The sequence below is a fragment of the Pseudopipra pipra genome, chromosome 8, assembly GCF_036250125.1.
Source record: "Pseudopipra pipra isolate bDixPip1 chromosome 8, bDixPip1.hap1, whole genome shotgun sequence".
NCBI lineage: Eukaryota > Metazoa > Chordata > Aves > Passeriformes > Pipridae > Pseudopipra > Pseudopipra pipra.
In genome coordinates, this window is record NC_087556.1 from 13,915,968 (window position 1) to 13,928,211 (window position 12,244).

The following is a 12,244-nucleotide window of genomic DNA, read 5'->3' on the forward strand; positions in this document are numbered from 1 at the left end:
AACATGTCTTGAATTTGTTTTTATTTGTTCAGTGGCAATGTTTGTAATTGTCAAATGTAAATAATCCTTAAAATTTGTGTGCAGATTTACATTTTAGATTGGCCCTGCCCAAAATCATCAGCTTCTTAAAATACCCCAGTAGCAACAAAAATCCACATTGCAACTTGAACATTTAATCTCAGAATCCTACCAAATAACAAGAAATAGACTAAAGACTCTCAGAAATGTTCAAAACCTCTAACTGAAAGGAAAGCTATTTCCCCTGATATTGGTACTAATGAAATTAAAACAAGGAAGTGAGCATTTCAGTTTTTATCAACGGATGTAACTCTCTAGTAAATTATAAGGGATAGGCAAGTTAATGCATTAAGTGTTTATAGAGATTATGCCAATTTAAAATCCAGGACTAGTATTTAGATGCAGGAATGACAGTAAGTAGTCAATATAATGCTGAAAAAAAACAACACAAAAACTGCTGGAAGTTTTCAGTATGTCTGTACTGCAACTGGATACCACGGTATATATTTTATGATTGCCACAATTTTTACTACTTAAAGAATACCAGATTACATTTTACAGTTATCACCGTCTTTATCAGCTTGTTTGCTAGTGTAATGGGTTTCAGATCCCTCATAAATAAAATAGATAAGGAGCTGGTGTAGAGACACTTCTACTGGCACTTTAAATATAAAAAAAATTTGAACAGTGAGAGGTAAGCAAAACCCTAAAGATTTTAGAAAAAACTCTAATAAAATAATGAGTCATTCTGTCATGATAAGAAGTTAATTTTCTTTTTAAGATTAATATTCACTAACAGGAGAAAAACAGTGAGCCAAAATAGTGCAAACTTAGCAATGGAAGTTTCATCTTACAAGCAAGCTGTACCTCACTAGTTTTGTAAATGCTTTTCCTTTTTTCTTGATATTCCTGAGCAAATTATGTTTATTTACACTGCTGACTGTATGCTTTGGATATTCTTCATCCTCAAAAGGCCATAAGAGGTATAAGTTGCTCTCTGAATTCTTGATTCTAGATACTGTGCTGACTGAAGGAGAGGTTCCCACACTTTATAGGTTGAGTAAACCCAGTGATATCAGTAGTATCACTGCTGTTCTTCAGGCAGGTGTATCTACACAACCTTAGATATTATTAGTAGCTAATATATTGCTACTGGTAGATCATTCAGGAAAACTCAATTAGAGAGTTCAGATTAATCCTGATTCCACAACTGTGCAATTTGTATTTACATATTTTGTAATGGTGAAAAAAAAAAAAAAAGAGTAGAAAGAAAACAAAATCTTCATTTTCTGTTTATTTCCAGTCAGAGTCAAGGATGATTGCAATAAGTTAGCCAATTGTAGTATTTGGTAGACCTATATTTAGTCTGGAATAGAATGTCGCACAAGGTATATGTGACACATAAAACAGGGTTTATATGCCAAGCTGAAGAAAGTATAAGGCTAGTTTGATGTGTTTGCCTTTTCTGTGAAGTTCAGTATCAGAGGATTGACATTTCTTTTAATGGAAGTACTTTTTGGAGGTACATACCTTCCTGTTACTTTTAATGCATGACAGGGATAGTTTTCATACTGGCCATTAATACTGATAATTCTGATGTGCAAATAATTGTGGTGATGGGATGATGTGTGTGCTTTTAAAATATACTCCAAACCCTAGGATGTTTCCTTTTATGTGTTTCAAATAGGCAACCATACATTATTTGCAGGGTTCAGATGAAACTGTAGCAAGGAGATAGTAAACTATCTGTTATAGTCAAGAGAATTTTGTTTGAAGAAGTATACAAATACTGCTTAGGTAATTATCATTCCTTACATTGCTAATTGCACCTGGCTGCATGCAATTTATTTTGCTTTCTAAGGAAAAGTTAGTTGAGTTAGCATTGTACAGACTGGCATAGTTCAAGTCAACTTGATACTCATTTTCACACATGATATGTATTAAGATGTCTTTAACAGACATGCTACAAAAGGCAGTATTTGAGTGACAAAAAACATGACTGATTCCCCCCCCCGCCCCCCATTTATTATGTTAAATTAGGAGTTCTGGTAAAAAAATTTGGCTTGCAGAAAACGTTTGCAGTGGCATGCTGAAAGTTTGAATGCCTGAATGAAATTCTCTGTTAGGCTTCTTTTAAAGAAAATATATTCACACCTGAATGAAAAACCCATGCTTCTTTACCATGAGAATTTAATCAAGCCCTGAAATTTTTAAAATAGAGATTTCATTTTTTTGAATCGCCTGCATACTGTCACTTGACTATTTCCATAGGACAACCTATCTGCTTAGAGGTTGTTCAGGATTTGGTAAAATCTGGCAGGATAGGACATGGGCACAATATGCTCTCTAGTCAGCACCCTTTGAAGAGTTACTTTTTTACAATATAGAGCAATATGGGAGAGGAGCTTTTGCATACTTGCAAATAGATTAGACTGCAGGAAATATGCAGGAGGGCTATGAAGTATACCTGCCAGATAAATTAGAGGTGGTCTTGACCTGAATCCAACCTGTCTCAAAGATCAGCTCTGGGAATTCAATTCAGATTTCTTTGATAAAATGAGGCTTTAGCCTTCAAAGTTCAATCTTTGATCCCCAAGACAGCCTTGAATGTGGGATTTTAGTTTTGACCCAGCCTATAGAGAACTTAATGACATTTTACCATAGGTTTCCAGCTCAGTTCCAGCTTGAGTAATTTGCAACTCTGCTGGCACTATTTAGCCCACACAGACTATGAAGTCGACCGTAAGTAAGTCCAAGTTGATGGAAAAACAATATTGCTAGAACAGAGTGACAGATGTTGATTATCACAAAGTGTCTGTTTAAGCGTTTTGTATGTATCCATTTCCTCACTGCAAACACCTGAAATTTTTGTAGAAGTTACAAAGTAATTGTACTTAAAGACATGGAATCATCTGCTAAAGAAATTGTCAGAACACATATTGCAAAAAATGACTGCTGTGGTTATTACTGTTGCTGCTCAGGGGAGCTATTCAGATGCCTCATTTATTGGAGCTTAATAGATTAAAAGTCCAAATTGAGTCTCATGATATAAACCTAATCAAATTCTAATCTGCATAATTTTCCCATAAGCAGCAATGGGAAATTCATTTAATTTATGTTTCAGTAGTTGCCAATCATATGTTGAACAACATTGTTACTTTTATTTATCAAAATATTTTTATTGATTTCTTGCTATGATATCTGGCTTTTCTCTTCCTTTTTCTCTCAGAAAAAATTTACTTTATTTGATATAATGATATAATGTGTAGTCTTGCCTTACTTGCCTATATATCATTTTTAAGGGTGAGTTTTCCATTTTGTTTGTGGTTATTGAATAGCTGTCTCTCTAAACTAGGTAATATAGCTTAATTTATTTGATAATTTTAATTCAGCGTATTTATTTTTGCCTGAGGTCTAAATATGCAGGGTTGATTAATGATTCAACTGAAAAAAGTTTGGTGTCATTTTATACTAAATTATTTTAGCTGCAAACCTGTGCTACACTTAAATGTTACCAACTTTGTGCCCTAGAAACACTTAGTGTAGAAAACTATTAAATGGTAAATAGAGAGTAAGGACAATTAAAAAATAAAGTTTGTAAAGAAAGTAGCTACAGAAAGGAAATTTAATTTTGTTTTCTCTTTGCTAAATAAAAAAAAATAAATTCAGAGAACTTGTGCTTCATTCCATGAGAGCAAGAAGTTCTTCTCAGACTAATACTGACCAGGAATGTTTATGGTATAGAGAAATAAAGTTTCCATTCAAATCAACCTGAGGGAAGTGCTATGGCTAGTTACTATGTATTATTTACTTAAAGTGAGAAAAATAGCAAGGAGTGAACATCAAGACTATGCTCTGCAAAGCACTAGTAAATAAAGTCCATTTGTTTTGATAGTTTTGGATTGTGTAAGCTTGTGGTGAACCTTGGCAGAAGTAGAGTTTGGGTAATTACCACATGAGGTTTTGTGAAGGGAAAAAAAAACCCTACAAAGCCAACAACAAATACCCGGGCAGTTCAGGTGGACTTCATTTTGTTTTTTGTGCATGCTTGGTAGTAAAACTCAAAAGACACTGAAACTGGGAGAAGACTTGTATAAGTCTATACATAATTCTGCACTAGGCTTAAAATATAATGCTATTTTTAACACATTGTGGTGTTCACAATTGAAAATGGAATCAATGTGGTGCAATTTAATGCTAAACCTCAAGATGATGAAACTCCAATCCTTCTCTTGATCTTTGTTTTTACAGCTTAATCCTGCCTTGTCAGAGCAGTCCAAGAAGCAGTAGACCTATAAATCATTTACACTTCCAGCACATGGGGCCACTAACTCATCCAAGAATGGATCTCACACTTTGGGGAGCGGAAACTAGTATTGGTCCTGCTGCCCTGTGCTTCCATTTGAGATTTGAGTTGGACATTTTTAGTATAGGTTTGTGTAATTCAACAGTAAGGGAGCGAACAGACATTAGAGAAGAGCACTTTCTTGGCAGGAAGATGGGCAGCTTGTTCTCTCTGACAGCATCTCTCAGAGTTCAAAGCTTCAGGGTTTGTTCCAGTCCCAAAGCACCGGAGAGTTGTTAAACTTGAGAAAGCTGTCCTTCACTCTCCACTCTCTGTAGAGTGGGGATATACCTTGGCCTATGTTTGAGCCTGGAGCACCTCTGAAAATCCTGCAGTCTCTGAAAGAGCTGGGAGCTTATGCAGTCACATCTGGTCTTTCACATTCCTCTCTTTTTCTAGAGCTTTAGTGACAATCTCCAAGAGATTTTTAGATCTTCAGGAACAAATCGCAGTAAAAGTCAGAACTGAAACCAGAATTTAGGATTTCCAGGTTTTGAGGCCAAACTACGTCCTTGTCTCAGACCACATGGGACATTGAAGCTAGAATTGTTTCTAAATTGCATCGCTGTAACAGATTCCCATGAATGTCAGCAACTCTTTAGCTGCATGACTGCTGTTGAACTTTCCAGGTATACCCAAGTGGCTGTACTTTGGAGAATAACAGGTATAGTCTATCATTCAAGTGAATTCACAGGAATATTAATGGACATTGTCAGCAAACAGTAGCAAAGGGATATAACTGTGAGATCCTTCTGTAAAAGAATTATTTCTTTTTGGCTGGCTCTGCTTAATGAAAATACTTGTCCCATATTTCTGCATGATAACTTGTCCGGGGTGTGTTTGGCAGTTCACCACCGGTGTGTTATTCATATATGCTCAAAATATTATTGTTGTTTCATACTGCTTAGATGAGCCAGAGCTAGTTAATAGTATATATGTCTTTTAAATTACACTTTTGAGGACTTTAGTGCATACATTACCCAGTGAATACCACGGCATCTTTCCCTAAAACAGCATTATTTAAAGGACACTATCAATTTACATGGTACTTTAATGACAAGACCACAACATTTAGGTCTGCCAAGTGGATTTTCAGTTTGAGAAAGTGCCTGCTGCGTGCACAGAGTTCCAGTTTAGTAAAACATACAACTTTGAAAGGAAAGACAGGCAGAGAAGAAAGGGGCAGAGGGAAAGGGGAAGAGAATCATAAAGGATCCATTATGATCCTTAAGAACAGAAGATATTTTATAAACATAGAAGTCCAGTTTGAGAATATGCCCATCTGAGTCTCAGTGGAGTCAGTGGAACAGAAGCAGTACACATCCATGAGACAAATTTGTTTTTACATTAAAACCTGAGTAAACCTTTATTGACTCTCAGCAAACTTAAAGAATATATTTACTGCTATGAAGAGCAAACCTTCCTGCATTTCATGGGACATTACTCAGTCAGGTGAACTGCACAGGAACAAAAATTAGCAGTTTGTGCCCAGCACAATCAGCAGATCATTTGGCCATCAGGTCAGTTGCTCCAAACAACATATAAACTGGGCAAAAGTGGTGGTGCTTTCAGTATGAAGAAGGCATGTTAAGTCATGCCAGCATTCCTTAATTTTGAACTTTACATTGCCACTGGCTCTCAGAATACCTGCATGTTACTGATGAGCCCCAATTAGTGCCTTCCTGAGAGGACCACAGGCCAGCCTGGATCAGGAGGCACAGTGCTCATAAGCCCGGTACTGCTCATCCCTTTGTAGGTGGTGTTTTGTAAGAACCAGGAAGGGTTTATATCCATCTGGCCCTGCTGAGTTCTGAGCTGGGGAGCACCTGGATCCCCAGTAACTTTTGGTAAAAAGATCTTGCCTTCTCTTAGGGAGGAAGTTTCCACAGGGTTCTTTTTCCACAAAGATGACTACATCTTTAAGAGGTAGAATTTTGCCTTTAATGCAATTGTTTGTTTTTTACCTACTTCTGTGAGCAGTAGTATCTTAGAGGGAGCTGAGGAATACTTTTTGCACAGAATCAAGACATTGAACCAGCAGCTTTCTGCAGAGAATTGTAGCAGGCTCAAACTCCTTCAGGCAAGGTAGCTGAGTTAGGGAATGGGAGTCCCTGCCTCTCAAAGAGGGGGGCTGCTGCCAGGGGGTACGCAGTGCCTGCTGACTGCCAGGCCTCACTGATTTTGAGCATGTCAAAGCCCAGAACCTGTGTTACTTTCAGAGACTTAATATATATAGTTCATTGACTGGCATCATCTTGTTTCAGAAGTGTGCTGCCTTCTGTTGAAGTTCCCTCAGCTTGATAAGGGAGACTTTATTGCTCTCTCCAACTACCTGACAGAAGTTGTAGTGAGGTGAGGGTTGGTCTTGTGTACCTGATAACAAATGAAAGGACAAGAGAAAATGGCCTCAAGTTGCGCCAAGGGGAGCTTCAGTTGGATATTAGGGAAAATTTCTTCACTGTAAGAGTTGTCAAGCATTGGAGCAAGCTGGTCAGGGAAGTGTCGGAGTCACCATCCCTGGAGGTGTTTAGAAGACGTCTAGATGTGACATTTAGTGACATGGTTTAGTGGTGGACTTGGCAGTGCTAGGTTAATGGTTGGACTGAATTATTTTAAAGGTCATTTCCAACCTAAATGATTCTATGACTGTTGTGGTGGTCATCCCTATAGCGGATGGTGGTGGGTTGACCCTGGTTGATAACTAAGCCAGTCTGACTCACTTCCCCACAATGAGAAAAAAACTCATGAGCTGAGGTAAAGCCAGTTTAATAAATGAGGAAAACAAAAACAAACCACAAAACAAACAACAAAATATCAAAAACCAAGGGATGCAAGTCAATCACCCACCCAGTGTAGCAATTCAGTACCGGATGCAGTGGCTACTGGAACTGATATGATTTTACGGTACCTTACCTCCTCGTTGTTGGCAAAGAGAATTCCCTTCTCCAGAAGTCCCCCACTGTCACTGTATTTCCTTCCACAGAGGCTGTGCTCAGACTTGTACAGGCCATGTGAATTTTACTGTAGAGGTTGATCCTTCTAAGCAATTGTAGCCACAGCTCCCTCAGTTGTTTGTTGAACAAGGAGACACTGTGGTTGTAAGATCACAACTATCAGCCCTGTTTTGTGATTTTTATGAGCATTAATGGAACAAGGTTTGTGGACTGAAGGAGAAAATGGAATATGAAAAGGAAAATGAAAAGAGGTTGTGAGGAAAGCATGTCATTTCTAAATGAATGCTCTGTGCAGAGGAATTTAATCTTTTCACAACTGAAAATGGATCTTAAATCTGATGCCTTAGCTTGTTTCAGCTTCTGTAATGAAATAGAGTTTTCCTAATACCCTGTGACCTGAATTTCTCCCTGCTTTATGGGTGCTATTCCTTGACGTACAAACCTGTATTTTCTCAAGTCAGCATTCAATGATGGATGTCAAAATACAGGTCATGTATTATGCATATAGCATTACCGATTTAAGGTGTTTACTTGTCAAGTTGAAGAAATTCAAAAATGTCACATTCACTGAATCTGCACAGCTGTCACTTGTAGTTTTTCATGCCTTTAAATGAAAGTTCTGATAAAGCAGGTTAGTTTTCCTGCACTTTTTTTTTTTTTTTTTGGTTCTCTTTTCTGGAGGAAAAAAATAGACAACCTATGTATAGAATTTACTTTGTGACTTGGGAGCAGGAATGTGACCTGAAGGTGTACGACATCATGTGACTCCAAACACAGGCACGCAAAATCCACAAATACTTCTGTTTTCCTTTTCCTTAAAATATTCCAAAATTTTTTAAAAGTAAATTTCTAGAAGTGTCTGAATTAAGTACGAGCAAGGAAATTAAATTAACAGACGTTTCTCACATCTTTCAAGACCATAGGATGAAAAATATCAAGGCATGAGTCTAGTTTTACATTCAAGGTGAAAACAAATTCCCCTTAACATGCTTCCTGCATTTCAGACCAAATGCACTATGTGTGCAGTGTGCAATTACAGAGCTTCTGACAGTCGCTGTCTAACAGAAATGCTGCATTTACTTCAATCTTCTGACACTGTCCTAGGAAGGCAAATATTTGAAGGGTTAGAGAGGTGGCTACAAACAGCCTTCGATGGAGAGTGTGCGTGTCTGTGCCTCTATGTGTGTGCACATTGCAGTGGAGGGAGCACAAGAAGAACTTGCATGTTTAGATGCAGTTATGCTAACTTACTTCAATTTGCTTTTAGCTGGTAGGGAGATGCTGATGTGCTCCTACCATCTGAAGAGCCTGATTCTCTAAAAAATGTTTTAGGGAGCGCATCCTGAGATGGGCAGAGGAAAGCCTTCAGGAAAAAAGGAGAAGCAGAGCCTCTAGGGATGCTCCAAGCAGTACAATCCCTAGGGTGCATGAGAACAGTATTAGTTTTCTTTGCTCTTAGATAACTGAGTGTAAAAAAATCTTGCTGTTGCCATTTTAACCTGTAATTGTGCAGAGAACCCAACTGCCTGCCACCATAACTGCTCAAGGAGTCTGGATGAGCTTTTTCTATTATACTGTGACAAAGGCCATATCTTGCATCTCCTAACAGAATGCATTCCATAACAGAGTGCAAGACTTAAAACACTAGATCCTGCTGCAGAAGGAGGTGTCACATTAATACCCACCTGTCCTCAGATAGCATTTGAAGTCCCGCTTTCATTTTCCTGCTGTTGAGAGAGTGTCAGCATCACCTGTAACTTATGAGGTGGTGCCTGAATTACCTCTGTTAGACTCACATTGTGAGCCTGAGGAATCTCAAGCTCTGCCATGCAAAAGTAAATGTTCAAAGAGCCAAGACAGCTATCAGTCATAGTGCCAGATACAAGGAAACATCTGCAAACCAATACCAGTTGGAAATGCAACTCACTGTCATCATGTTGGTCTTACTGAATTAGTTTCAGCACAAGGAGCAATATTAAATGACTGACTGTTAACACTTCCGATTCTCTTGTAGAAATCTGCTTTCTAAAGATTTTCCATGCACTGGTAATATTAAATAGAATTGTTTTACTGACTTAGGTTTGTCTATGGCAATGTTTTAGTCTTGCAAGCCACATCCACTTCTTTTCTCCTAAGGAATTTCTTCACAGACTTTTCACTCTCGTCTTAGTTATCCTGTCTGTACAATCATGTTGCATCTAGTTTTCTTGTGATAGGATGAAATTCACACCAGTACCTTCTAGAGGGCTAAGAAAGTCTCTCCTCAGTAATTATTGCCTGTATATTCTATATGTGATACAGACAAAATATAGGGAAATGGAAAGAGAAATTTAAATCCCATTAAATCAAGAAGTCCAGATCTAGTGGTCCTTGTAGTTTAGGGGCAGGTTAAGAGTGATGGTACTTATCACTGGAAAAGAACCATAAATCCTTCAGAAAATATAAAACCAGTACAATGTGTTAACAATTGCAATTTAATTTAGATATTTCCTGGTTTGTAAATTGGTCCCCAAACTAAAGCAAGGTAAACTACATAATATCACATTCTTCTGAATTCAGTAACAGATGAACGAATGTATCAATGAATTTAATGGTGTGAAACAGTTTCCACACTGCAAGAAGATAATGAAGTTTTGTCAGGAATTAATTTGGCTTTGATTAATTTAGAATCAGTATATGGAGAATTCAGATTTATTGACAGAGGACCAAAAGTCTGTCCCCGGATGCCAGGTGTGAAGTCAAAGAACTTAGGAATAATGTGGCAAAAAAATTTAATGTCATCTCAGAAATGTGTGTTTTAAAGTGAGCTTGGGTCAATCCTATTTCTGGCATACAAATATTTGCCTAAAAATGCTACCTTAACGTTTTTCTACATTAAACCCTAAAGTCAACCTCTAGCTTCACCATTACTTCTGCAATAATGACATTAAATGAACATTCCCATGCTTTCTGCAGCTTTAATGGACAAGGGAGGTAGAATGCTTTAGTCTCAACAGTGAATTTCTATCCTTCTATTGCATAGTCTTTTCTATAACTACCTGTTTTTCAGTATTTACAATCAAACTCCAAAAGGCTTTTCCTGGGTATTTTTTGTTTAAAGAAAAAGAAAAAAAAAGAAGAAAAAAAAAAGGACAAAAAAGTGCTCGATGTCAAGGGCTCCCTTTCAAAGTGTGTAGAGAATCAGGCTGAAAACATAATGTCTTTTGGAGGTGAACCTTGCTGGTCTCCAGATCTCTTTTTTCTGTGAGTGCCTGCCAATATGTTTCCTCTCCCACCTTTGTTTCCTTTACATCTTCACTCTTTCTAGTTTCTTTTGAAGGATTCCTCTTAGATACTGTTTGAAAACCTGTGTCTTTTTCCTTCCGTCCTATCTTTTTGTCTGTTAGAATGAACCCTTCCATCACAGTATTCCTACAATAACTAATCCTCATAGAAATGCATATTATAAATGGTACACATGAAAATTAAAAAAACAGGCAAACAAACAAAACGCCATGTGTGGGTTGTATTGCTCCTGGAAAACAGGTAAACCCTGCTTGTTGATCAAACCTAAAACCAGCTAATGGAAGCAATTTGTTCCTCATGGTTTTACTACCATTTACAAACAGTACTCTTTAAAATGTTAATTATTGTTTAAGGAAAGGTGTTTATTTCAGGATTATTGAAATACTGATAAAACAAAATTAAACCTCTCAAACACTGTGATCTTTTTTATTTTTATTTAAGTAAGCATTACTCTTTCCGTTTTACACCTTTTGATGCAAAGGCTTAGGATAACAAAATGAATTTCAGTTTCTCCATTAGCTCTCAAATATCTTACAATAGAAATAAACTGCATATTTGTGAAGGATTATGCTTTTATGAAATAATTGTTGAAAATTAAGTCAATTTTTTTTAAATTACACTTTTTTACCCTACTTTCCTGGAAAATAATTAAATCAGAGACAGGGAATTCCCCATAGTTTGTCCTCTGTAAATTTTCTCTTTTTTTTTTTCTCCTTTTCTTTTTTCTTTTAGGCTTTACACCCCCTGGAATGGATAGGTCATCTCCAGACAACAGTCCAGTCCATGGCCTGTTACGTCAACCCTCCATTACAACAGGAGCCAACATCCCTATTATTACAGAGCTAGGTAAGGAAAGCTAACATTTATCCTTTCATGTACATTCCCGTATCTTTTTCCCACTTCCCTTGTTATGCAGTCACAGAAAAATTACCCATACTGTGTCTTACACTGTTATGTTTTCTCTTTTGATAACTGTTTTGAATTACTCTCTCTAAAGAAAGTTTAGTAACAGTTGGTTCACTTTATCTGAATAACTGAAATATATTTCTCTCCTCCCTTTGGGTTTTCTCCATTTTCTTAAATAAATATTCTATCAGGCAAGATGCTTTTTGCATAGCGTAGCAAATAAGCAGAGGTCTTTGGGCTAAGGTTAGAAAAGGAAGAAAGCCACAGTAAGTATGAGCAGATATTTCCTGTGCATTTAATCAATTGTAAGAGGCCATTTGTTTATTTCTTCATGGTCCAAAACTGTTTAATCATGTGTAACCAAACTCTGTATAATAGTATGAGATATTTTACTCCTGAGAATACGATGATGGTAGGTAACTAGACTCTGATTTCCACTCTAGCTGTGGGTATTTATGTTGTCAAGTGGTGTGATGTGAAGTGCAGAAGCTGTTCTGTTTTTTTCATGGCAAATACAAACTTGATCTGTGGTCCTTTGTCCTCTATTTTCTTTTTCAGTTTTATTTTTTAGAGCCTTATCTGTCTTTTTCCCTTACTTTATTCTCTTTCTGTACTTTCTTTTCCCCCTAAATACTTTACTTACTAGCTAAGCCTGGCAAACTTCTGCCTTTGGTTTCAATCAGTCAGGAAAAAAACAGTGGAACCCACATTCTTATGATAACTGAACTGGGTAAGA

General features: G+C 37.1%; 1 protein-coding gene across 38 annotated transcripts in view; it reads left to right on the top strand.

Annotated features, from left to right (window-relative positions):
* The window catches only part of KCNMA1 (potassium calcium-activated channel subfamily M alpha 1), a 468,105-nt gene that overhangs the window by 427,527 nt on the left and 28,334 nt on the right, over nucleotides 1–12,244 (top strand). For 28 of the 38 annotated variants that reach the window (XM_064662591.1, XM_064662592.1, XM_064662586.1 and 25 more), the window contains one exon: nucleotides 11,335–11,448. In XM_064662591.1, the coding sequence (XP_064518661.1) occupies nucleotides 11,335–11,448 (114 nt within the window). Of the gene's footprint in view, nucleotides 1–11,334; nucleotides 11,449–12,154; nucleotides 12,239–12,244 lie in introns of all 38 variants that reach the window. The other 10 variants (XM_064662590.1, XM_064662583.1, XM_064662584.1 and 7 more) reach the window with 1 other exon arrangement.